Raw genomic sequence first — 27,161 nt, forward strand, 5'->3', positions numbered from 1 at the left:
ACTTAAAAATGGGGCCTGGCGGGCCGGGTGCGGTGGTTCATGCCTGTAATCCTGGCACGTTGCGAGGCTGAGGCAGGCGGATCAACTGAGATCAGGAGTTCGAGACCAGCCTAGCCAACATGGGGAAACCCCCTCTCTACGATAAATACAAAAAATGAGCCTGGTGTGGTGGTGTATGCCTGTAATCCCAGCTATTTGGGAGGCTGAGGCAGGAGAATCACTTGATCCCAGGAGGCAGAGGTTGCAGTGAGCTGAGATCACGCAATTGCACTGCATCTTGGGTGACAAAGTGAGACTCTGTCTCAAAAAAAAAAAAAAAAAAAGAAAAGAAAAGAAAATTGGGGCCGAGTGCGGTGGCTCACGCCTGTGATCCCAACACTTTGGGAGGCTGAGATGGGCGGATCACTTGAGGTTAGGAGTTTGAGACCAGCCTGGCCAACAGGGCGAAACTCTGTCTTTACCCAAAAAAAAAAAAAAAGCCAGGCATGGTGGCGCACGCCTGTGGTCCCAGCTACTTAGGAGGCTGAGGCGGGAGAATCGCTTGAACCTGGGAGGCAGAAGTTGCAGTGAGCTGGGATTGTACCACTGCACTCCAGCCTGTGTGATGGAGCGAGACCCTGTCTCAAAAAAACAAAAACAAAAACAAAAACAAAACAGAGATAGAAAAGAATGGCTGTATAGATTAGCAGTACAAACAATTTCTCAGATAGCTTCAATTTGTTAACCTTTAATGTCAGTAATGTAAACAGAATAAACTTTTTAAAAGCCCCCTATCAATAGCTGAAGACAGAGAAGGAAACAAAACAAAGTCTCTGCTCTTATGACCCTATTGTTTTATTGTGGGAGGGTTGGTGGAGAAAAGATTTTAAACATGTAAGTAAATGGAGACAGAGAGAGAGAGAGAGAGAACTTAGAAATTTAGATACTGGTAGCTGCTATGAAGAAAATAAAATAGTTTGTTGAGATGGAGTCTTACTCTGTCACCCAGGCTGGAGTGCAGTGGCACAATTTTGGCTTACGGCAATCTTTGCCTCCCGGGTTCAAGTGATTCCCTTGTCTCAGCTCCCGAATGGCTGAGATTATAGGTGCCTGCCACCGTGCCCAGCTAAGTTTTGTATTTTTAGTAGAGACGTGATTCCTCCATGTTGGCTAGGCTGGTTTCGAACTCCTGACCTCAAGTGATCCACCTGGTTTGGCCTCCCAAAGTGCTGGGATTACAGGCATGAGCCACTGCACCCAGTCAGAAAGGATTATTATAGGTACTTTAGACTAGAAGAGCGCTTGGCAAATGTTTTCTGTAAAGGACCAGGTAAATATTTTAGGCTTTGTAAGCCCACCATCTCTGCCTCAACTATTCAGCTCTGATATTGCATCTTGAAAATAGCTGTAGTCAATAGATGAATGAGCATGCCTGTGTCCCAGTAGAGCTTTTTTTACGGATGCTGAAATTTGAAATTTGTATAACTTTCATGTGTCACCAAATAGGATTTTTCTTTTGATTTTCCTTTCAGCCATTTAAAAAATGTAAAAATGAGGCAGGGGGCAGTGGCTCATGCTTGTAATCCTAGCACTTTGGGAGGCCCAGGCAGGAGGATTGCTTGAAGCCAAAAGTTCAAGACCAGCCTAGGCAACATAGCAAGACCCCATCTTTTAAAAAATTAAAAAAAAATTAGCCGGTGTGCTGGTACATGCCTGTAGTCCCAGCTACTCTGGAGGCTGAGGCGGGGAGGATCCCTTGAACCCAGGATTTTGAGGCTGCAGTGAGCCATGATGGCACAACTGGACTCCAGCCTGGGAGACAGAGCGAGACCTTGTCTCTAAAAAAACTCCAAAATAATAAATGTAAAAACCATTTTTGGCTCACAGGCTGTATAAAAACAGGTGGCGGACTGAGTTTGCCCCATGGACCAGTTTGCTAACTCTTGGACTAAGGAATCAGGGAAGACCTCTCAAATGGGTGACATTTGAATCAAGACCAAAATGAGGAGATGGAACCAGTCATGTAAGGCTCTGGAGAAAGGGCATCCCAGAGAGAGATCCCAGGAAATACAAAGGCCCTGAGATGGGAATGAGCTCTGTGTGGGGAAAACATAAGGAGAGCAGATGGGGCTGGAGGATGGGGAATGCCAATCAATCCTTTTCCTGGAATTCAGCTCTGAGATTTGTGCATAATGAACATTAAACAAGATCGTAATCAAAGTCTCAAATGCATAGTAGAATTCCCTCTGCCTGGTGCATAATTATGGCCTCCAGGAATCAGAGTCTCACACTGGGTAACCATGAGAAAGCCACTCAACCTTCAGACTTCTCTGTCTTTATTGCCAGAGTTTAATTAGGCACAGACTTTGCTTCTAAAATTCCTATATGGTTTGCTTCATTATTAAACTACAGTGAGTTAAAATTAATTCTGTTGGGACTTATTTATTTATTTATTTTTCATGAAGTCCCTTGAGGGAACTGGAGATATGGTGGCTGTTAAAAATATTCCAGCCTTGCTGGCCAGGCATGGTTGCTTACACCTGTAATCCTAGCATTTTGGAAGGCTGAGGAAGGAGGATTGCTTGAGGTCAGGAGTTTAAGGCCAGCCTGGGCAATGTGCTGAGACCCCTCTCTCTACAAAAAAATTGAAAGATTAGCCAGGTGTGGTGGTGTGTGCCTGTAGTCCTAGCTGCTAGGAAGGCTGAGGCAAGAGGTCGAGGCTTCAGTGAGCTATGATCATCCCACTGCACTCCAGCCTGGATAACAGAGGAAAAAGAAAATCCCAAGCTTGGGGATGATTGATCTGTGGAAATAGAGTTCATGCTTAGTAATTAGTTAAAAAATAAACAACTCAGCTTGGTTTTTTGTGACTGTGTGGTTCTAGCCTCAAAATTTTCTAGCGCTGTATATAGGCAAGGCAAATGTCCAGGGTCCCCATCTAGAGGATCATAGGAGTCTGCATGTGTCACCCCAACATTGTTGATTTCTCGTTTGGGGGAGGCACTCCATATGTTCTTGTGAATCAGTCCATACAAAAGTTATTTCTCCATCTTATTTGGGCATCTGTCATTGCCCAGGGCTTCTGCAAATAGCTCTTGGTGTTAGAGTCATTGCACACTGTAAATGCTCCCCACTTCTTTCATTTTCCCCAAATGCCTCCAATACAATGTCAATGTGTGTAAATGTCTTTTGCTAAAGAACTGGGGAGCACTGGCAGTCAATTCCAGCACAGTGAAACTTGAAGTCTGGTCCTAGACTTGAGATATATATATATATATATATATATACATATTTTGTTTTTTATTTTTGAGACAGAGTCTGGCTCTGTCACTCAGGCTGGAGTGCAGTGGCACGATCTCAGCTTACTGCAACCTCTGCCTCCCGGGTACAAGCGATTCTCCTGCCTCAGCTTCCTGAGTAGCTGGGACTACAGGCGTGCGCCACCATGCCTGGCTAATTTTTGTATTTTTAGTAGAGATGGGGTTTCACCATGTTGGCCAGTATGGTCTCAATCCCCTGACCTCGTGATCCACCTGCCTTGGCCTCCCAAAGCACTGGGATTACAGGCGTGAGTCACCGCACCCAGCCAACTTGATGGTTTTTAAAGTTCCACTGACATCTCAGTGATGGGGAATTTCAAAAGCCAGAACAGGGTGTCAGAGAGAGTCCTCTGGGAATTCAGTAGAGGGAGAAAATACTTTTCGTGAAGGAGATAAGAGAAGACTTTAAGGGAGAGGAAAATTTGAGCTTGATCTTCAAGTAGGATTTAGATGCAGAAGGGTTAAGGAAAAGCATTGTGGGTGGTGAAAAGGGCCAAGGCCAGCCAAGGTTTGGAGAATGTTTTGGGGAGTTACAAGTAGTTTGGTTTGGTTCAAGTATAGTAACATGGTGATAATCAGTAAGGATGATCATTATTAGTGGTAGTGATGCAAGAGAGTCAAACATATTTCATGTTGCCAGATTATTATTATTATTAGACAGAGTCTCACTCTGTCACCCAGGCTGTAATGCAGGGACGTGATCTCGGCTCACTGCAACCTCTACCTCTCAGGTTCAAGAGATTCTCCTGCCTCAGCCTCCCAAGTAGCTGAGATTACAGGTGCTAGTACACCCGGCTAATTTTTTTATATTTTTAGTAGAGCTGGGATTTTGTGATTATAGGCGTTAGCCACCGGGCCTGGCCTCATGTTTCCAGGTTATTTAGTAACCAATTGAACAAAAAAATAAAACTATATTTTGTGGGTTTTAAGTATTAAAAATAATCTGCATTTCTTATTTATTTATTTTTAATAATAATTATTTTTTAAAAGAGACAGGGTCTCACTCTGTTGCCCAGGCTGGAGTGCAGTACAGTGAGTGCACAGCTCATTGTAGCCTCAAATTCCTGGTTTCAAGCGATCCTGCCTCCTTAGTTTCCTGAGTAGCTGGGATTACAGGTGCATGTCACTGCCACTGGCTTTTCTTTCTTTTTTTTTTTTTTTTGTAGAGATGAGGGTCTTGCTATGTTGCTTAGGCTGGTCTCAAACTCCTGGCCTCAAGCAGTCCTCCTGCCTCAGCCTCCCAAAGTGCTGAGATTACAGGTGCCTGGCCAGAAAGAATAATCTGCATTTCTAACAAGTGGCCAGGTGTCACTGATGTTGGAAGTCCAGAGACCACACTTTTTTTTTTTTCTTTTTTTTTTTTGAGACGGAGTCTCGCTCTGTCACCCAGGCTGGAGTGCAGTGGCCGGATCTCAGCTCACTGCAAGCTCCGCCTCCCGGGTTTACGCCATTCTCCTGCCTCAGCCTCCAGAGTAGCTGGGACTACAGGCGCCTGCCACCTCGCCCGGCTAGTGTTTTTTGTATTTTTAGTAGAGACGGGGTTTCACCGTGTTAGCCAGGATGGTCTCGATCTCCTGACCTCGTGATCCACCCGTCTCGGCCTCCCAAAGTGCTGGGATTACAGGCTTGAGCCACCGCGCCCGGCCAAGACCACACTCTTGAATAACAACGTCTGAGGTGGTGTGAATCTGTGGTCACATCCTACATGTGATCTCACAGGTAGGCCCTACATATATGGTTGTTGAATGAGTTAACAATAAATTAATGTAGCTGGATGCGGTGGTTCACACCTGTAATCCCAGCACTTGGGGAGGTGGAGGCGGGCAGCTCACATGAGGTCAGCAGTTGGAGACCAGCTGACCGACATGGTGAAACCTTGTCTCTACTAAAAATACAAAAATTAGCCGGGCATGGTGGCGGGTGCCTGTAATCCCAGCTACTTGGGAGACTAAGGTAGGAGAATCGCTTGAACCGGGAGGTGGAGGTTGCAATGAGCTGAGATCATCACACCACTGCACTCCAACCTGGGCAACAGAGTGAGACTCCATCTCAAAAAACCGTGAAAAACAAAATAAACAAAGAATTAATGAATGCAAGAAGGAGGTCCTGACAGCAAAGATGCTGTTGACTATCACATATCAGTGTAAAGGCTTTTATTTATTTATTTACTCATTTATTCATTTCTTTATTTTTTGTAGATGACTCTGTTTCATGGGTCACTGCGGAAAACTTATGGATTTTGGGCAGATACATGGTTCACCTATCGTTTGAAGAAATTATGAAAATTAGTCCTACAGAAGTGAGTTGGAAAAGTACATTTGTACGTCACCATTACTAATACACTTGGGGTAAGGTGTATTCTCAAACTCTAATGTTTATCCAGCCAGCCAAGGTGCCTTGGAAACTGTATACCCTCCTCATCCCAATAGAGCTTGGGCCTCTAAAGAAAACTACTGGAAGAAAGTTTCAAGTGGACAGTCATGGGATTGTGTTTTAGTGTGGAAGGGCTAAGAAAAGAAAAAGAATTGTGGACAATTAAGATCACATCTCTGATGTGAGCAAACACGATTTAAAGGGATTGTTGGCTATGAACTAAAAATCATTTAAGGTATTTTTGTACTGGAGAAGGCCAAGGACAAAAGATATAAAGTTTCCTGTCCTTGGAAGCATGAACTCAAAGAAAAAACAACATGGATTGATATTTACTTCTATTTATAGCTACTTCTGTTAATAGCTACTTGATCATGAGCAATGGTTAGATTTTAATTCTAGAGTTTACAGTGGAGAAATGTACACATTCTAGGGTTACTTAACGCACTAGTTAACCTGTCCCTCTCCTTTTGATGTTGACCCAATGACACTAAAATCCCTCAGACATCATGATTCTTGAAGGCAGTCTCCAAAGAATGGTGCCAACACAAAAGGATTCATGAAAAGACTGTGGGCCTTGCTTCCAATTTTTGTTCTTCTTCTTCTTCTTTTTTTTTTTTTTAAATCATATGTGCCCTGACACTTCTGGCCAGTGAGAGAAGTGTTTGCATCAAATGACTGGCCTGTTCAAGGACCCGTTGACCCAGCAATGTCTGGTTATTATGAAACCAGAGGCAGAATGAGGTTTCTCTCCTTTATCTGGGGTGCTGGGAGTATTTCAAGTGTCTTCCGATTTTTATAACCCGCAGTCCTAGAATTAACCCCCCACCCCACTGCCATTTACTCTCTCAATGTGGAGTTGCTTTGAGTAGGTAACAGCTTAAATTCTTAGAAAGCTGGGTCCCCTAGAGGAAATTTCTAAGATCAAGCAATCATTTGCAACTTTTTATTCTCTAAAAATGTAGAGAAGGGAGAAGTCAAGAATAACACTGCTAAAAGGGAATTTTATTTTATTTTATTTTATTTTTACTTATTTATTTAGGAGACGGAGTCTCGTTCTGTCATCCAGGCTAAAGTGCAGTAGCGCGATCTCGGCTCACTGCAACCTCCTTCTCCCAGATTCAATTGATTCTCCTGCCTCAGCCTCTTGAGTAGCTGGGATTACAGGCACGTGCCACCACGCCTGGCTAATTTTTGTATTTTTAGTAGAGATGAGGTTTCACCATGTTGGCCAGGCTGGTCTTGAACTCTTTACCTCAGGTGATCTGCCTTGCCTCAGATTCCCAAAGTGCTGTTATTACAGGTGTGAGCCACCGCACCCAGCCTAAAAAGGAATTTTATATAGACAAAGAGTACAATCCATAAAGGAGAGACAACTTTATAAGCCCCTTTGAGTGCAGCATAATAGCGCCTCAAAATATAGAACGTGCTGGGTGCCGTGACCCATGCCTGTAATCCCAGCACTTTGGGATGCCAGGGCAGGAGGATCACTTGGGCCCAGAAGTGCAAGACCAGCCTGGGCAACATAGTGAAACCTCATCTCTACAAAAAAATTAAAAAATTAGCCAGGTGTAGTGGTGTGTGCTTGTAGTCTCAGCCATCTTGGGAGGCTGAGGTGAGAGGATCACTTGAGCCCAGGAGGTCGAGGCTGCAATAAGCCATGATCACACCACTGCACCCAAGCCTGGGTAAAAGACTGAGACTGTGTCTTGGCCAGACGCAGTGGCTCACGCCTGTAATCCCAGCACTTTGGGAGGCTGAGGTGGGTGGATCTTGTGAGGTCAGGTGTTCGAGACCAGCCTGGCCAACATGGAGAAACCCCGTCTCTACTAAAAATACAAAAATTAGCCGGGCATGGTGGTACATGACTGTAATCCCAGCTACTCGGGAGGCTGAGGCAGGAGTATCACTTGAACCTGGGAGGCTGAGGTTGCAGTGAGCTGAGATCGTGTCACTGCACTCCAGCCTGGCTGACAGAGTGAGACTCCATCTCAAAAAAAAAAAATAAATACATAAATAAAAAATAAAAACAGTGAGTCCATGTCCCCAAAAAATTATATATATAATGTATAATCTGCTAGAAATACAAGGAAGAATAGATAGATATGAGTCCTGTAGTAGAAGATTGCACATGGTACCCTTGGACATGTGGGCTGAAAAGCAACAAGGATGTTGGCAATCTGAATAGTATATTTAATAAGTTGAATATATATGCACCAAACTTTGTGTCTTACAAAGCGAACACATACTCTTTTCCATCGCCCAAGGGCCATTTATAAACGCATTCATCTATTTAAAAAGTTCTGATTCTTCAAAGCAGAAAGTTTGTGGACCATATTCTCTGACCTCAATATAACAAATCTAGAAATAAATGGACAAAGATTAGCTTTTAAAAAGCCCAGTTTCTCAGATATTAAAAAATAATACTTTACTAAAGAATAGTTAGGTTCAGGAGGAAACCGAAGTAGCTGTTATAGACCACTAAGAAATCAATGACAATGAGGCCAGGCATGATGGCTCACACCTGTGATCCTAGCACTTTGGGAGGCCGAGGTGGGTGGATCACTTGATGTCAGGAGTTTGAGATCGGCCTGGCCAACATGGTGAATCCCCGTCTCTACTAAAAATACAAATATTAGCCAAACGTGGTGGTGGGCACCTGTGATTCCAGCTACTCTGGAGGCTGAGGCAGGAGAATTGCTTGAACTCAGGAGGTGGAGGTTGCAGTGAGCTGAGATCACACCACTTCACTCCAGCCTGGGCAACAGAGTGAGACTCCATCTCAAAAAAAAAAAAAGACATCAATGACAATGAGAACCAGGAGGTGTATCCAAGTGTCCATGGTGGGGCACAGTGCAGACCACCAGGGTAGGGCCACACTGGGCCACTTCCACCCTCCTCACTGATATTCCCGTCCTTGTCTACCAACCAGATTGGGCTGTTTATCAGCTATGACAACGCCACCAAGCAGCTGGACACGGTCTATGACATCACACCTGAGCTGGCCCAGGCATTTCTGGAGAGGATCAGCTCCTCCAACTTTAACATGAGGAATACCTCCACCATCCACAGGCAAGGCCTCGGGCTGTGGGCTCTGGGGCTCTTTCCCAAAGTGTGATCTAAGCATCAGAATTCTCTGAGCAGCAGTTCACCCAGGGAGGGAAGGGAGGTGGCTGGTCCATCTCTTTCAATAGTCCCACGTTTCTCTGTGCATATGAGGAGAGGTGTCTGCAACCTTTTTATGAAGAGGTTATGAAGCAGGGTGAAAAGGTAAATGCTTTCTGAGCATCTCCTGTGTGCCAGGCATTTAATGCAACCTTATCAAGTGCTAATTCTGGCTCTCAACACAGAAATGAAACATTTTAAATACTCAGGACTGGGTCCTGTTCCAAAGCGAATGTGTGATTTCCATTTAAGTTGCATCAAGTGTTGGAAATACCTCATGGGTCCCCACATTTGAGAACCGCTTGTTATCAGACCCTTAGCTGGGGAGTCCCTGGATGAGACCCTAGAATTTAGTGACCGTAATGTGATCCTCCCTAAAACCATTTCCAGCAGGGGAGGAGGGACAGGAACTCTATATGTCAGGGGTGTCAGGAAGGGAGTGGGTAATGGGAAGGGGGTGGTGAGTACTGTTCAATCCCCTCTCCTTTTACTTTTTTTTTTTTTTTTTTTGAGACAGTGTCTCATCCTGTGACCCAGGCTGAAGTCCAGTGACATGATCTCGGCTCACTGCAACCTCCACCTCCTGGGTTCAAGCAATCCTCGTGCTTCAGCCTCCAGAGTAGCTGGGACTACAGATGTGTGCCACCATGCCCAGCTAATTTGTTTGTATTTTTAGTAGAGATGGGGTTTTGCCATATTGGCCAGGCTGGTCTCGAACAGCTGACCTCTCGAACTCCTGACCTCAGGTGGTCTGCCCACCTTGGTCTCCCAAAGTGCTGGGATTACAGGCATGAGCCACCACACCTGGCCCATTCAGTCCTCTTCTTTTTTTTTGAGACAGAGTCTCACTTTGTTGTCTAGGCTGGAGTGCAGTGGTGCAATATCAGCTCACTACAACCTCCACCTCCGGGTTCAAGAGATTCTCCTGCCTCAGCTTCCCAGGTAGCTGGGATTACAGGCATGTGCCACCACACCCAGTTAATTTTTGTATTTTTAGTGGAGACTGGGTTTCGCCATGTTGGCCAGGCTGGTCTCAAACTCCTGATCTCAAGTGATCCACCCATCTTGGATTTCCAAAGTGCTGAGATTACAGGCATGAACCACTGTGCTGAGCCATCATTCAATCCTCTTGTGTTTATCTCTCAAGGTCTTTTTGCCACACTGCTCCCATCCCATATTACCTTAAGGTTTTTCAAATGAACCACTCTTAGGCAATGTACTCATAGGAAACAATTAGATCTCTTTCACCTATCTTTAGTAATTTCCACTTATTATCATGGATCCCATTTTTCTATGGTTACACACACACAAACAACCTCATGATTAAGAACACGGGACCTCGAGCCAGACTTTGTGGCTTAATCCTGGCCCTGCTGCTTACAAATGGTATGATCTTTGCCATTTTTACATCACCTCTCTATGCTTCCGCTTCCCCATCTGTAAAATGGGAGATAAAAATATGTCTGCTGCATTAAGGTCTTTGTAGGGGTTTGCACACTTGACACATAGTAAGTGCTCAAGAAATATTTTTTCTTTTTTTTCTTTTTCTTTTTTTTTTTTTTTTTTTGAGACAGAGTCTCACTGTGTTGCCCGGCTGGAGTGCAGTAGTACAATCTCGGCTCACTGCAACCTCCGCCTCCTGAATTCAAGCAATTCTCCTGCCTCAGCCTCCCGAGTAGCTGGGACTACAGGCACCTGCCACCACGCCCAGCTAATTTTTGTATATTTAGTAGAGACAGGGTTTCACCATGTTGGCCAGGATGGTCTTGATCTCTTGATCTTGTGATCCACCCGCCTCGGCCTCCCAAAGTGCTGGGATTACAGGCGTGAGCCACCGCGCCCAGCCTACTTTTTCTTTTATAATTTATTTTTTAAAAATTGATAAATAAAAATTATATCTATGGTGTGCAACATGATGTTTTGAGATATATATTCTTTGTGGAATGGCTAAATCAAGCTAATTAAGTTATCATTACCTCACATACTTTTTTTGTGATGAGAACACTTAAAATCTACTCTTAATAATTTTCGAGTATATGATACATTGTTATTAACTGTAGTCAGCATGTACAATAGATCTCTAGAACCTCTTTTCCTATTTAACTGAAACATTGTATTCTTTATCCAAGTCTCTCCAACTCCTTTCCCACCTCCAGCCCCTGGTAACAACCATTCTAAGGCTCTGCTTCCATGAGTATGACGTTTGTTTATTTGTTTGTTTTTCAGATTCATAATATAAATGGGGTCATACAGTATTTGTCTTTCTGTGTCTGGCTTATTGCACCTAGCATAAGATCCTCCAAGTTCATCCATGCTATCCCATATAATAGAATTTCCTCCTTTTTCAAAGCTGAAGAGCATTCCATTGTGTATCCACCAAATTAAAAAAAAAAAATCCATTCATCCACTGACGTGTTGGACACTTAGGATGATTCCATGTCTTGGCTATTGTGAATTGTTATTCTCAACATGGTTATTAGCACTTATCCCTCACTTCCCCTGAGTCTTGTTTTCTTGAAGTTAAGCAGATTCCTTTTCCTCATGAGACACTTTCTTTTCCCTGGACCTGGCAGCTCTCCTGTGGACGTGTCTGAATATGTCAATATCATATACGTGAATCAACTGCCAAGGAGACAGGAGGCAGTACTCAAATCTGTGTCTCTGAGCTGGGGACTGAGGCAGGTTTTATAGGCAGAGGGTAATGAGACTCGATCTGATTGGGTCTTGCTATGAGGTGATGCTGGGAGGTGTGATCTGATTGGATCATGCCATGAGGTGATGCCAGGGCTCAATCTGATTGGATCATGGACCATGCCAAGTGGTGTCCACTTCATAATTCAGCCCCCATTCCTTGGTCCTGTCTGAGCACTTAGGTTCCACCTCTGGTTGCACATTTGGTTCGTCTGAGGATGTTCAGGTTATGTGACCTTCAAGCTGGGAGTCCGTGGCAGCTGAAAAACAACTCACCATTTTATTACAGAAAATTGAACCAGAATGGGCTGGTTCTGCGGTTACACCTCCACCACAATCCCTTCTCTTCTCACACAGGTTGGGGCTGCTGGTTTGTTTCTACGATGACCTGGAATTGCTGGATGCCACTGTGGCCCAAGTCCTGCTTCACCAGATGATCAAATGCAGCCACCTGAGGGGCTTCCAGACTGGCGTCCAGAAGGTACAGCTGGGGTGCAAGGCCCTGAGGCCTCTGCCTCAGTTTCACTAGACAGAGAAATGGGGAGCTTAGCTTAGCCTTTGAGAGAAAACACACAGTAGTTGGGATTTAAGTCCGGTCACAGCAGATGGCACCTCAAATACTGATATAAGTGTAACATCGAAGCCCAGACAGAAATTAGCAAAGGAACAGACCCTGGGGAGATCAAAATTTAATCAGAACAGCCGTCTCAGCCAGGCATGATGGCTCATGCCTGTAATCCCAGCACTTCGGGAGGCCAAGGTGGGAGGATCATTTGAAGCCGGGAGTTTGATACCAGCCTGGTCAACATCATGAGACCCTTGTCTCTGCAAAAAATACAAAAAAATGGCTGGGCACAGTGATTCACACCTGTAATCCCAGCACTTTGGGAGGCCAAGGCGGGCAGATCACCTGAGGTTAGTTTGAGACCAGCATGGCCAACATGGTGAAACCCCATCTCTACTAAAAATATAAAAATTAGCCAGGGGTGGTGGCATGCGCCTGTAATCCCAGCTACTCAGGAGGCTGAGGCAGGAGAATTGCTTGAGCCTGGGAGGCAGAGGTTGTGGCGAGCTGAGATCACACCACTGCACTCCAGCCTGGGTGACAGAGTGAGACTCTGTCTCAAAAAAAAAAAAAAACAAAAAAAACAAAGCCATATGCCTATACTGCCAGCTACTTGGGAGGCTGAGGTAGGAGGATCACTTGAGCTGAGGAGTGCCAGCCTGCAGTGAGCTATGATAGTGACATTGCACTCCAGCTGGATGACAGAGCAAGACCCTATCTAAAAAAAAAAAAAAAAAAAAAAAAAGAAAAGAAAGGGACAGCTACTTCTAACTTAAATATGCATACAGATCACCTGGGGATCTTAAATGCAGATTCTGATTCAGGAGCTCTTGGTTGAGGCCCAGGACTCTCCTTTACTCTCTTCTTCCTCTTCTTCCTCCTTCCCTTGGCCTCCCAAAGTGTTGGGATTACAGGTGTGAGCCACTGTGCCCAGCTGACGCTGCACTTCCAACAAGCTTCTGGGTGATTCTGAAACTGCTGCTCTGGTGAGCATGCCTGGAGTGGCAGGAGATAAAGGAGTGGTTCTTGAATCTGCCTCTAGATTAGTAACATCCCTGTCAGGTGCCACCCCCAGAGATTCTGATGTTATTGTTCCGGGGTGTGGCCTGGGGTATGGCCTGATTTTAAAGCTTTGCAGGTGATTTCAATGCAGCCAGGATTGAGAACACTGGATTGGAGGGTGGTTATGAGTTCCCAAGACCAGGTTCTGAACAAAGGAGCAAACACGCTGTCTGTCATTTTCCTTCCTCTCCATCTCTCTGTTCTTCCATCCAGTCAAGTCTCAATTCTACCCCTTCCATTCCACTTTTTGTGGCCCTTCTCAATTTGCTTAAAATCAAAAAGATGACATGAAAACAATATTAAATGAAATTTCGATAAAGCCATCCATAATTTCACAGCAGTTTTCCACACATCACCGTAAAGTCCTCAAACACATTTGACATTTGAGATTGTGGCCATGTATTTTGGTCAGTGCATTTTTTTTTTTTGACTCATTTTTTGTGTGTGTCTTGTTCTGTCACCCAGGCTGGAATGCAGTGGTATAATCTCAGCTCACTGCAACCTCCGCCTTCTGGGTTCATGTGGCACAATCTCAGCTCATTGCAACCTCCACCTTGTCTCAGCCTCCAGAGTAGCTGGGACTACAGGTGCGTGCCAGCATGCCCAGCTAATTTTTTGTATTTTTAGTAGAGGTGGGGTTTCACCATATTGGCTAGGCTGGTCTTGAATTCCTGACCTCAAGTGATCCGCCTGCCTTAGCCTCCCAAAGTGCTGGGGTTACGGGCGTGAGCCACCGAGCCTGACCTGTGAATGTGTATTTTTGTTTCCAAGGAAAAGAATCCCTCCCAAGCAAGCTCAAGCAAAAATAAGAAGACAAATATATTTTAAGGCCCCGGGGGTCTCAACATGTGGCAGCGCTGACCAAGGAGAAGGTCGCATACGATTAGATATGAGGGAGCCCTTTGGGATCATTTAACTCAGTCATTCTCACACTGGAGAATGCATCTAAATTACAGGGACGGCCTGTTAAAATACAGCTTGTGGTAGCAGTCCAGTTTTGTGGAAGACAATTTTTTGGCACCAGGGACCGGTTTTGTGGAAGACAATTTTTTCCATGGACTGGGGCCAGGGGATTGTTTCAGGATGATTCAAGTGCATTACATTTATTGTGCTCGCCTGCCTGCCTGCCTGCCTGCCTGCCTGCCTGCCTGCCTGCCTTCCTTCCTTCCTTCCTTCCTTCCTTCCTTCCTTCCTTCCTTCCTTCCTTCCTTCCTTCTTTCTTCTTTCTTTCCTTTCTTTTCCTTCCTCCCTCCCTCCCTCTCTCTTTCTTGGTCTCTCTTTTTTCTTCTTTCCTCCTTCCCTCCCTCCCTCTCCCCTCTCCCCTCCCCCTTCTCCCTCCTCCCTCCCCCTCCCCTTCCCCTCTCCTCTCCGTTCTTGATGGAGTCTCTGTTGCCAGGGTGGAGTGCAGTGGCACGATCTTGGCTCACTGCAACCTCTGCCTCCCAGGTCCAAGCAATTCTCTGCTTCAGCCTCCCGAGTAGCTGGGACTACAGGTGCATGCCACCACGCCCCAGCTAATGTTTTTTATTTGTAGTAGAGACGGGGTTTCACTATGTGGCCAGGATCATTTCATTCTCTTGACCTCGTGATCCGCCTGCCATGGCCTCTTAAAGTACTGGGACTACAGGTGTGAGCCACTGCGCCCGGCCTGTGCACTTTATTTCTATTATTACATTGTAATATATAATGAAATAACTATACAACTCACCATAATGTGGAATCAGTGGGAGCTCTGAGCTTGTTTTCCTGCAACTAGACAGTCCCATCTGGGGGTGATGAGAGACAGTGACAGATCATCAGGCATTAGATTCTCACAAGGAGTGCACAGACTAGGTCCTTTGCATGCACAGTTCACAATAGTTTGCTCTTATGAGAATCGAATGCTGCCTCTGATCTGACAGGAGGCAGAGCTCAGGCGGTAATGCTCACTGGCCTGCTGCTCACCTCCTGCTGTGGCTAGTTTCTAACAGATCAGGGTCCCGGTGGTCCCCATCTGTGGCCCAGGGGCTGGGGATCCCTGGATTTCGGAGCCCCACTGTCTCTGATTCAGGAGCTCCGGGAGCAGCCTGGCAATCTGCATTTCTAACACGTCCCCAGGTGGTGCAGATGCCGCTGGGTGTGCTCCACACTTTGAGAGCTGCCGCTGTGGTCCACCCCGTCGTTTTACAGATGTGGAAACTGATCTCTAGGGAAGGGAGTTGCTGAACTTAGAGAACCCAGGTGCTGTGACAGCTGTTTCTTCTACTTCACTCTGCTGCCCCCCAGTGGCTATTTCAATATTGCCAGAAACCCGTTTTGGGCACCTGTCTGAAATGACAACGTTATTACGTAAATTCGGGTGTTAAAACATGAACCATTCTTGTTTTTTGTTACAGAATTCCTTGTATAGTAGGTGACTTTATCACATTCCTTACCGAGAGCAGTTGGAACGCACATTTCGCTATCATTAGGCAGGCATATTGCAAGAAAATAATTATTAAAATGATCACAGAAATGTGCAGACAGGTGCAAGAGATAATTTTAAGGGGAAATACAGAAAAGCAAATTGTGCTTCTGTTCATATCACAACTCTGTAAAAACTACATAGTGTCTCTATATTTATAAAGTATAAGAAGTCTGGGAAGCATATACACCCAATTGCTAATCACAGTTATTTTTATGAGGTAAGATGTTCAGGAGACTTTTACTTTCATGAACTGTGAAGAGCTATTTTTGGCCGGGTGTGGTGGCTCATGCCTGTAATCCTAGCACTTTGGGAGACTGAGGCAGGCAGATCATATGAGGTCAGGAGTTCGAGACCACACTGGCCAACATGGTGAAACCCAGTCTCTACTAAAAATACAGAAATTAGCCTCGTGTGGTGGTGAGTGCCTGTAATCCCAGCAACTCAGGAGACTGAGGCAGGAGAATCACTTGAATCCGGAAGGTGGGGGTTGCAGTGTTGCAGTGAGCCAAGACTGTGCCATTATACTCCAGCCTGGGCGATGAGAGCAAAACTCTGTCTTAAGAGAAAAAAAAGTTATTTTTACACAGATTATAAATTATCTTGAAAAGGCCCCTGGCTATTTCATGAAAGGAAAACAGCCTATATATATGGATATAGAGTTCAAGGTCACTAGAGGACAATAGATGCTATAAGAGTGCAGTGGAGTTATAAAGGGAACAACATTTCTTTCTGTCATGGATTAAGGTTGATTTAATAACAAATTAATATTTAAATGAAGCACACAGGGAATTTTTGGCACATGAAAGCCAAGGCCAGAGAAGGTGTCCTCCGTGTGGTGTCTCACTGTTTTCTCATTTCTGGGCCTGGAGGCTTTGATGGGACAAGGTCAAGGGAGGATGCTGTGGAGTCCTAATAGCCCTGGATGTGGTCAGAGGGAGCCACCGCCCTGCTTCCTGTCAACACTCATTCTCATTTGCTCTCCTTCCAGCTCAAAGCAGAACTCCTGGACATTGCCACAGAGAACCAGACGCTCAATGAGACCCTGGGTTCTTTGTCGGATGCGGTTGTAGGTTTGACCTACAGCCAACTGGAATCTCTCTCCCCCGAGGCTGTGCACGGAGCCATCTCCACCCTTAACCAGGTCTCGGGTTGGGCCAAGAGCCAGGTCATCATCTTGTCTGCCAAATACTTGGCCCATGAGAAGGTCAGCTGGAGTTTTAAACTCTTCTTTATTCCCCTGAGATGACCTAAGTGTATTAGTCCTCCCAGGCTGCCATAACAATATACTGTAGATTGAGTGGCATAAACAACGTACATTTATTTTTCACAATAGTGGAGACTGGGAAGTCCAACATCAAGGTGTCACAAATGTAGGTTTTATTCTGAGGCCTCTTCTCTTGGCCTGTAGGTGGCCTCCGTCTTGCTGTGTGCTCACCCGACCACATGAGAGCAAGCTCTCTGGTGTTTCCTCTTACAGGGAAACTAATCCCATTGGATCAGGGGATCCTGACCATCACCTGACCATCATTATCTCATGACGTCATCTAACCCTTAAAGGCCTCACCTCCCAATACCATCACATTAGGGGTTAGGACTTTGACATACGAATTCTTGGGGGACACAAATATTTAATCCATAACAGTCATATACACACAGCAGGGGCAACCAATCGGTAAGAAGATGATGCTGAGGAGGACTGCCTGGGTTCAAATCCTCGCTTTGTCATTTACTAGCTGTGTGACACCGGGCAATTTGCTTACTTTCACTTTGCTTCAGTTTCTCTATTTGTAAAATGTGGACAACAATAGCACTTACTGCCGGACAACGTGGCTCACACCTGCAATTCCAGCACTTTGGGAGGCTGAGGTGGAGTATCACCTGAGGCTAGGAGTTTGGGACCAGCCTGATCAATGTGGTGAAACCCCATCTCTACTAAAAATACAAAAATTAGCTGGACGTGGTGGTGAATGCCTGTAATCCCAGCTGCTCGGGAGGCTGAGGCAGGAGGATGGCTTGAACCTGGGAGGCGGAGGTTGCAGTGAGCAGAGATTGTGCCACTGCACTCCAGCCTGGGTGACAGAGCAAGACCCTGTCTCAAAAAAAAAATTAAACAACAACAACAACAACAACAAATCAGTAGCACTTACCCTGTAGCATTGCTGCAAATATTATGAGTTGGTACACATGAAGAAGCTAGACCACCAGGTGACACCAGAGAGTATGAGCTCAAGGGGTGTAGCCATCACTGAGTGGGATCAACGTGTGGGACTCATCCCAGGATTTTCCTGCCTGCTGTTGAGCTGCTATTAGGTTGATGCAAAAAGCAATCACAGTTTTTGCCATTACTTTGGGATTAGGGATGATGCTATTTTATTCCAATCTTGGGCTGCAGAGAAGAAACTGTCAGGCAGACTGTCCTCTTTGGTGGGGACAGGAGTCTTAATCTGTGTTCTAGCTGCTCCTGGGGTAGACAATGGACATTCTTTTGGGGACAATTAGTGTCCCTAGGTTGGGAACAGTCCAGAGGGCTCCAAATCTGAAAGACTTGAGTTCTAAGCATTTTGGTGTCATCTTTTTTTTGTTTGTTTGTTTGCTCTTGTCACCCACGCTGGAGTGCAATGGCACAACCTCAGCTTACTGCAACCTCTGCCTCCCGGGTTCAAGCAATTCTCCTGCCTCAGCCTTCTGAGTAGCTGGGACTACAGGCGCCCACCACCACACCCAGCTAATTTTTGTATTTTTAGCAGAGACGAGATTTTGCCATGTTGGCCAGGCTTGTCTCGAACTCCTGACCTCGTAATCCACCCACCTTGGCCTCCCAAAGTGCTGGGATTACAGGTGTGAGCCACCGTGCCTGGCCTTTGGTGTCCTTCTCATTTAGTCCACACTCCTGGCCACTTCCCAGGATGCAAACTGGCTCACAAGGATTGGATTAGGATCCATTCCAATCAAATAATAATAACAAACATTTATTTATTTTTTACCTCTGGATATTAATTTTAATTACTTTGAAACAACATAATTTACTATCAGATGGTTAACAAGCACCCATTATAATTGCTAAACTGTGAATTCAGTATTAACTGTGTCTGACTAACTATACAAAACTCATCAATTTTTCTTTTGACGAAAGGTAGCAGGCTGGGCGTGGTGCCTTATGCCTGTAATCCCAGCATTTTGGGAGGCCGAGATGAATGGATTACTTGAGGCTAGGAGCCTGAGACCAGCCTGGACAACACAGTGAAATCCTGTCTCTACTAAAAATAGAAAAATTAGCTGGGCATGATGGTGCATGCCTGTAATTCCAGCTGCTTCCAGGCCGAAGCAGGAGAATCGCTTGAACCCAGGAGGCAGAGGAGGTTGCAGTGAGCCGAGATCGTGCCACTGTACTCCAGACTGGGCTGAGCTACAGAGCAAGACTCTGTCTTAAAAAAAAAAAAAAAAAAAAAGTAGTAGAAATCTCAAAGAATAAAAGAGAGACTACTCCATAAAGGTCATGTTTACTAACCTAGCACCATCATTCCAGTGTTAGTACCTCCCATGCAGCTGGAAGGAGGATATGGGAAGAGGTGAAGATGTTGAAAATGTAAGAGGCTCCATTTTGCTTGCTCTAAAGCAAAATACCACAGTGTCTCATAAAGAAGAAAGTCATTGAGGTTGGAAATGAAAACAAAAGGTTTTGATTCAGGTGGTAAAGGGGTTTAAGAGTTATAGAGTAGAATCCATGCACCCAGAAGGCAGTCCTGGAGTCGGCCTCAGGAACTGAGGGGTTTCTTCCCCTTTTTTTCTTTTTTGAGACAGGGTCTCAGTGTGTTGCCCAGGCTGGAGTGCAGTGGTCTGATCTTGGCTCACTTTAGCCTTGACCTCCCAGGCTCAGGTGATCCTCCCACCTCAGTCTCCTGAGTAGCTGGGACCACAGGGGTGTGCCACCATGCTGGGCTGATTTTTTGTATTTTTTTGTAGAGATGGGATTTTGCAATGTTGCCCAGGCAGATCTCAAACTCCTGGGCTCAAGCAATCTACTCGCCTTGGCTGCCCAAAGAGCAAGAGTAGGGGATTTCTTCTTGGGATCCAAGTCTTTTTAAATTTCTTCAAGTTTTTAAAGCTAGGTTTGGTATGTCATGGTTCTGAGCCAGCTATATTTCAACCACATTCTCCGAAGTAAATCCAAGTGGGAACTGGAGCAGGATGCCGGTAGGGAGGGCGAGGGAGGGATGAAGGGCAGCTGTAGTTCCGAGGGCTGGTCTTAGCCTGCTTCCTCCATTGCAGGGCTAAGGGAGGGGGATGTGGAATAACAAACATTTACTGAACACTTACTATGTGCCAGGTTGTGTTCTAAGTGAGTTAATCATTTAATCCAACAATCCTCTGAAGTCAGTAGTGCTATCATCTCCATTTTCCAGTTCATTCATGTGAGGTACAGAGTGTGTAAGAGAACTGGAAAAGGCCACATCAAAGTTACGCAGCTGGGATTGAACCCAGGGCACCTGGCCTCAGAGCGGTCTTGTTTAACTCTGTGCTCACTGTCTCCACCATGGCACCATGACCAATGCCCACCCATTCCCACTTTCTGACTCAGGTACCAGGCCAGCCCATTCATCTGGTCTCTTCTAGCCTCATGGTGACTTTATGCTGAAGGCTTTGAATCCTTGTTGCTGGACCTCGACTGGGGCTCCATGGGTCCACCTTGACAGTCCTCTCTGAATTTGATTTTAGGGAGTTAGGGAGACTGTTTTGTTCCCTCCCAGCCCAGGACAAAGTGGTTTGTTTCTTTCCTAATATCCAACTCTTCCTACTGAGGAGTGAGGCCACTTTTACTCAGAAGGCAAGAGGTCAAAAGGTCTTACCTTCTTTGAAGACAGCATGAGATCACCCATTATACACAGAATAACTAAAGGAACCCACTCAGCTGTCTTTCATGGAACCAAAGCATGTCCTTGATTATATGGAAAACTTTCTAGCATCTTCACTCTAAAGGAAGGAAAAAAACCCACGTATAATTTCTTTCTTTTCTTTTTTCTTTTTTTTTTGAGATGGAGTTTTGCTCTTGTTGCCCAGGCTGTAGTGCAATGGCACAGTCTCGGCTCACTGTAACCTCTGCCTCCTGAGTTCAAGCAATTCTCTTGCCTCAGCCTCCCAAGTAGCTGGGATTACAGGCACCTGCTACCACACTTGGCTAATTTTTGTATTTTTAGTAGAGATGGGGTTGTACCATGTTGGCCAGGTTGGTCTCAAACTCCTGACCTCAGGTGATCCACCCACCTTGGCCTCTCAAAGTACTGGGATTACAGGCGTGATCCACCACACCCGGCAAACTCTCTTTCTTGATAGAAGGAAGGAAGGCCTGTGGAGGCAGCATCTGTCTGGCTCACTGTTGTGCCCCTAAGGTGTCACCCATCCCGATGCTTGGCACATAGATGGGCTGAGTGCATGTTGGAGAGGTGAAAGGCGGGAGCAGAGCCTGACTGTGCGGCTGCTCCTCTTTCAGGTGCTGTCTTTCCACAATGTCAGCCAGATGGGCGCGCTGCTGGCCGGGGTCAGCACCCAGGCCTTCTGCAGCATGAACAGCAAGGACCTCTCGCAGGTCCTGAGAAGTGCCGTTTCCCAGTACGTGTCTGACTTGTCACCTGCCCAGCAGCAAGGTATCCTCAGCAAGGTGAGAGGATGATGTCTGGTGCTCAGCCACATGTCTCGGGGTGTGTTTTTGGGGTTTGGTGAGTGGGTTGTGACTTTGGGCCATGAACCCAGGGCTGGGATTGTCTCAGTTGTTGGTGTCTGTGGTGGCTCTGCCTTCTCCTGGTGGCACACCTTCCCTCCTTTCCAGACAGAGTCCTTTGGTCATGCTGTCATTCTTCCCAGACCCCTTTGTTCTCCCAGACAGTCTAATCTGGAAGACTTTTCTTTTTTTTTCTTTTTTTTTTTTTTTGAGACGGAGTCTTGCTCTGTCACTCAGGCTGTAGCGCAGTGGTGCGATCTTGGCTCACTGCAAGCTCCGCCTCCCGGGTTCACACCATTCTCCTGCCTCAGCCCTCTGAGTAACTGGGACTACAGGTGCCCACCACCACGCCCGGCTAATTTTTTGTATTTTTAGTAGAGATGGGGTTTCACTATGTTGGCCAGGATGGTCTCGATCTCCAGATCTCATGATCCACCCACCTCGGCCTCCCAAAGTGCTGGGATCACAGGCTTGAGCCACCGTGCCCGGCCTGGAAGACTTTTCTTAAATCAGGTTTCCTGATCTTATAACACTTCAAGTTTTTGTTTTTGTTTTTTTAGACAGTCTTTCTGTGTTGCCCAGGCTGGAGTACAGTGGTACAATCATAGCTCATCACAGTCTCCTGGGCTCAAGCAATCATCCTGCCTCAACTTTCTGAGTAGCTGGGACCACAGGCATGCATCACCATGCCTGGCTACTTTTTAACTTTGTAGAGACATGGTCTTGTTATGTTGCCCAGGCTAGTCTAGAACTCCTGGCCTAAAGCCACCACGTCTGGCTAATTTATTCATTTTTCGTAGAGATGGAGTATTGCTATATTGCCAGGCTGCCCAACTCCTGGCCTCAAATAATCCTTCTGCTTCAACCTTCCAAAGTGCTGAGACTACAGGTGTGAGCCACGGTGCCTGGCCTAAAATTTGTTTTTCAAATCTAAAAATAAACCCCAAAGTTCTAGGGTGCATCTGAAAGCCCTTTTCATGGTCCACAGCCATGTCTGTATTCTGTTTTTTTGTTTGTTTGTTTAGATAGGGTCTTCCTCTATTACGCCAGTCAGCATGCAGTGGCATGATCTTGGTTCACTGCAGCCTCGACCTCCGGGGCTCAAGTGATTCTCCCACCTCAGCCTCCCAAGTAGCTGGGACTACAGACCTGTGCTGCTCACTAATTTTTGTGTTTTTTCTAGAGATGGGGTCTTGCCATGTTGCCTAGGCTGGTCTCAAACTCCTGGGTTCAAGTGATCCACCCGCCTCGGCCTCCTACAGTTCTGGCATTACAGGCATGAGCCACCATGCCTGGCCCCTTTTTAACTTGTCAGGGAGTCTTTTGACATCTTGCCCTATCAGGTCTGTTCTGTCCAACAGCAAAATCTGTTAAGAAACCAAAACTTGGCCAGGTGAGGTGGCTCACGCCTATAATCCCAGCACTTTGGGAGGCTGAGGTGGGTAGATCATGAGGTCAGGAGATTGAGACCAGCCTGGCCAACACGGTGAAACCCCGTCTCTACTAAAAATACAAAAAATTAGCTGGGCGTGGTGGTGCACTCCTGTAGTCCCAGCTCTTCGGGAGGCTGAGGCAGGGAAATTGCTTGAACCCAGGAGGTGGAGATGTGGAGATTGCAGTGAGCCAAGATTGTGCCACTGAACTCCAGCCTGGCGACAGAGCCAGACTCCCATCTCAAACAAAACAAAACAAAACAAAACAAAACAAAACAAAACAAAACAAAACAAAAAAAACCTAAGGGGTTTGGCCTAAAACACCAACATCTTACAGATAGCAAGTAGCCCACACAGTTAAAATAAAGAAATAAAGAGCATGGGTTGCATGGGTTTTGGAATCAGACAGACTTGGGCTTGAATCTCACTTACTGACTTTCAACTCATCACACTTGAAGTCTCTGCTTCCTCGCCTGTGAAATGGGGATGATGCTATGCTCCACTTCCTAGGGTTGCTGAGCGGGTCTGATGGATTTTATTGCCTGTGATGTAGTGTCCGGCCCTTCCTCAAAGCTCAATGCATTTTTTACAAGGTTGTTTTGATGCTTCTCACTTTTGGCAGATGGTGGAAGCCGGAGACACTGCCTCAGGCATTGTGGAGATACAAGGGGCTTTCTTTAAGGAAGTGTCTCTCTTTGATTTAAGGAGGCAACCTGGATTCAACTCTACAGTCCTGAAGGATAAGGAACTTGGAAGGAGCCAGGTACTGCCATGAAGCACAGATCGATCCTATATTTCTGACTCTCTGTCTTGTGAGAATGAATGGTCTGTTTTAAGGTTAATTTGATAAAAGAAATTTATTTCTGTGTGATTAATATAGGAGGCAGAATAGTATAGTGTTAAGAAGTTGGACAGGCTGAGGCAGGAGGATCGCTTGATGCCAGGAGTTTGAGACCAGCCTGGGCAACATAGCAAGACCCTGTCTCTACAAAAAGTTAAAAAATTAGCCAGGCATGGTGATGCATGTCTGTGGTCCCAGCTACTCAGGAGACTGAGGCAGGAGGATCACGTGAGCCTGGGAGTTCCACAATGCAGTGAGCTATGGTCATGCTACTGCACTCCAGTCTGGGCAACAGAGCAAGACCCTGTCTCTTAAAAAAAAAGTTAGACAACACCTGAGCATGAATTCTGGCTCCCACTTATTTATTAGCTTTGGAGAAGGTCCTTATATGGCCTCAGTTTTCTCATGTGCAAAATGGGGATAATTTTGATAATAAAATGAGGGTCACTGTTATATGCCACGTGGGTTGTGTGCTGTAAATATTTGCGACTATTATGTGTGTTATTAAATGCTGTGAGCATTGAGGCCACTTGGGGGGATGGTGCTGTTGAAGTGGATGCTCTGCCTTAATACCGTCCTTGACTTCCTTTGTATCCAGTCAGTCTTCATTACATGCACTCAGGAAATGTTTATTAAGCACCGCCTAACAATGCGCCAGGCACCGCTCACAGTGCTGACAGTGCAAAAGTGAATGAAATCCCAGACACAAATCCCTGTCTGTTGTAGGGGCTCTTGCTCAGGGTCTCTCATGAGGCTGGATGATATCCCGGTTATCTATTGCTGTGTCACAAACCACCTCTAAATTTAGTGACAGTGGCAACCATTTTATTTTATTTTGTTTTATTTTTTGAGACAGAGTCTCTCTCAGTCACCGAGGCTGGAGTGCAGTGGCACAATCTTGGCTCACTGTAACCTCCTCCTCCTCCCGAGTTCAAGCAATCCTCATGGCTGTGCCTCCTGAGTAGCTGGGATTACAAGCACACGCCATCATGCCCGGCTAATTTTTGTGTTTTTTATAGAGACAGGGTTTCACCATGTTGGCCAGGCTGGTGTCGAACTCTTGACCTCAAGTGATCTGCCCGCCTTGGCCTCCCAAAGTCCTGGGATTACAGGTGTGAACCAGGGCACCCGGCCAATAGTTTTATTTTGGAAAATACATCCTGCCACCAAAGACTTCAAGATACGTTTGTCTCAGCCACTGAACTGATGGGATTGCCATTTCCTGAAAGGGGAAAGACCGCGGGAGGGTCTCCGAATTTGACTCTGTGCCCAAGGAAATCTCTGGGGCCACAAACAGTGTCCAGAACTTCCCTCCATCACCCACTGCTTTTGCCTGGGCTTTTGTGCTGCTTTCTGGCTCTCAGCTACCATATCTAATGCTAGCTCATAATTTATTCTGTTTGGGGAATGATGCTCAAAGTTTCAGAGTCTATAAAATAGACAAATGTAGTACTTGATTGCATCTGCAAGTTAGGGATTCTGTAAAATTATGTTCCTTAAAACAAATGACTCCCTTGTCTACTTGGCATTGTTCTAGAGTGCTCATTGGGGGGTGGTTTGAAGGGATCACATGCTGCTGGCTGCAGGTACTTTATTGCTGGTGCTTTCTAGCTCATCCTGGTCTATTCTGGGATGCCTGGTGTTCAGGACCTGGCAGGCACACATGTAAGTAGGAGCCACAGGGAGTTCTCAACTGGTCAGCAGTTTTGTAAATCACAGGAAGTAAAACTCCAGCCCTGCCACCAACATCTTTGCCTCTCATCTGCCTCATGGGGTGTAGAGAATCACCTGGAGTGTGAGAACAGGGCTCTGGAATTACCTTGACGCCAGTTCAAATCCAGGCACTGCCACTTAGCGATGGTGTAGTCCTAGGTAACTCACATGGCCTGTTAAGCCTCCATTTCCCCATCTGCAAAATGGGATTATGGAGCAACTTCCTGATGGGGCCTCACAGTGTTGGGCACACGCTGAGTGTGCCATCAGTGCTGTCAATCATTCTCTTCTCGCAGGCTCTGTTCCTGTATGAGCTTCTGTTAAAGACCACCAGAAGGCCTGAGGAGCTTCTGAGGTAGGAAAATGTAACTTGGCCTGGGTGCCGAACAGGCCCTTCAGAACCTTTTGCCAGAGCAGCCTACTTTCCCAGGAGGGAGAGTTAGGCAGTCACGTCTGTAGCGTGTGTCTGATCATATCTGCCTTCTCTTGCTCTTTCTTTCCTCTCCTCCTCACCTCCTTCCTCTCCTGAGTCCCTTGTTTTCTTTTCTAGTGCTGGGCAGCTGGTCAAAGGCGTGACCTGCTCACACATTGATGCCATGAGCACTGACTTCTTTCTGGCCCATTTCCAGGATTTTCAGAACAACTTCGCCCTACTTTCACCATATCAGGTACCGTTAAAGCATTTTCCAGCTTTTAATTCTCTCTCCCTACCCCAGTCACTGGGCCTGGATTAGCTGTGGCATCTAAAGATCTTTATGCCAGAATTATTTAGATGCAAGTGATGACTTAGGGCCAAAGATTGAGCCAGGTTTTTTCCAGTTTCTTTTTAAACAGCTCCAAATACCCACATCTCTACAGCCAGAGTATCAACAGATTGGTTATTCTATACTCAAATTTGAACCTTAAAATATATTCATAAGGGATAGTATTTTGCATGTTCATAATTATGTTCTCGTGGGTTGAAAGGTAATCCTTTAGCTAATATTCCAACATTTTCCAGGAGTAGCTGTGAATGCGAACAGTACTCTGAGAGCATTTTCTTTCTCACTTAAAACTTCATTTTCCAAAAGATTATGGAGGCTATTTAACCCTTGGGGAGATTAGAAGCAGTAACTGATTTTTTTTTTTTTTTTTTTGAGACAGAGTCTTGCCCTGTTGCCCAGGCTGGAGTAGAGTGGCATGATCATGGTTTACTGCAGCCTCAACCTCCTGGGCTCAAGAGATCCTCCCGCCTCAGCTTCTTGAGTAGCTGGGACTAAAGGCACACACCACCATGCCTGGCTAATTTATTTATTTTTTTGTAGAGATAGGGTCTTGATATGTTGCCCAGGTTGGTCTCAAATTCCTGGGCTCAAGTGATCCTCCTGCCTCAGCCTCTCAAAGTGCTGGGATCACAGGCATGAGCCACTGCACCCAGCCAGTGACTGATTTTTCACAGTGTCTAAGCTAGTAAACACAGGCCTTGCAACATTTGAACTTTTGGTGTAACCCGTTGGCTTACAGACTCCTGTAATGGAGAGAAAAAGCACCTTCTCAACTCTGGCCTTGCATTTCAGACCAGAATGAAGAATTTCCAAAGAGGAAATTATCTCCCAGAAAATCAGGAAGCATAGAGTGCTTGGTGTATAATCCTTCAAGATCATTAGAGGAATATGCAAAGTTTTAATGAAGCTCTCTCATTCCCTTGGACTGTTAATTCTGTTAGTGATTCTCAAAGTTGAGCTTGCATCAGCATTGTCTGGAAGGCTGTAAAAACACAAATTGGAGACCCCACTCCCAGAGTTTTACATATAGTAGGTAAGGGGTGAGGCCTGAGACTTTGCATTTCTAATCGGTTTGCTGGTACAAACCACTGACCTA

The 27,161-nt window shown here is 45.8% G+C and overlaps 1 protein-coding gene across 3 annotated transcripts in view; it reads left to right on the plus strand.

Annotated features, from left to right (window-relative positions):
• The window catches only part of OTOA (otoancorin), a 96,891-nt gene that overhangs the window by 29,158 nt on the left and 40,572 nt on the right, over window positions 1-27,161 (plus strand). The window contains exons 10-17 of one of the 3 annotated variants that reach the window (XM_010388611.2): window positions 5,498-5,598; window positions 8,602-8,741; window positions 11,883-12,006; window positions 16,587-16,802; window positions 21,087-21,254; window positions 23,370-23,510; window positions 25,598-25,656; window positions 25,852-25,969. In XM_010388611.2, the coding sequence (XP_010386913.2) occupies window positions 5,498-5,598; window positions 8,602-8,741; window positions 11,883-12,006; window positions 16,587-16,802; window positions 21,087-21,254; window positions 23,370-23,510; window positions 25,598-25,656; window positions 25,852-25,969 (1,067 nt within the window). Of the gene's footprint in view, window positions 1-5,497; window positions 5,599-8,601; window positions 8,784-11,676; window positions 11,752-11,882; window positions 12,007-16,586; window positions 16,803-21,086; window positions 21,255-23,369; window positions 23,511-25,597; window positions 25,657-25,851; window positions 25,970-27,161 lie in introns of those variants that run through there. The other 2 variants (XM_010388610.2, XM_010388612.2) reach the window with 2 other exon arrangements.

Source organism: Rhinopithecus roxellana, chromosome 20 (genome assembly GCF_007565055.1).
Source record: "Rhinopithecus roxellana isolate Shanxi Qingling chromosome 20, ASM756505v1, whole genome shotgun sequence".
Taxonomy (NCBI): domain Eukaryota; kingdom Metazoa; phylum Chordata; class Mammalia; order Primates; family Cercopithecidae; genus Rhinopithecus; species Rhinopithecus roxellana.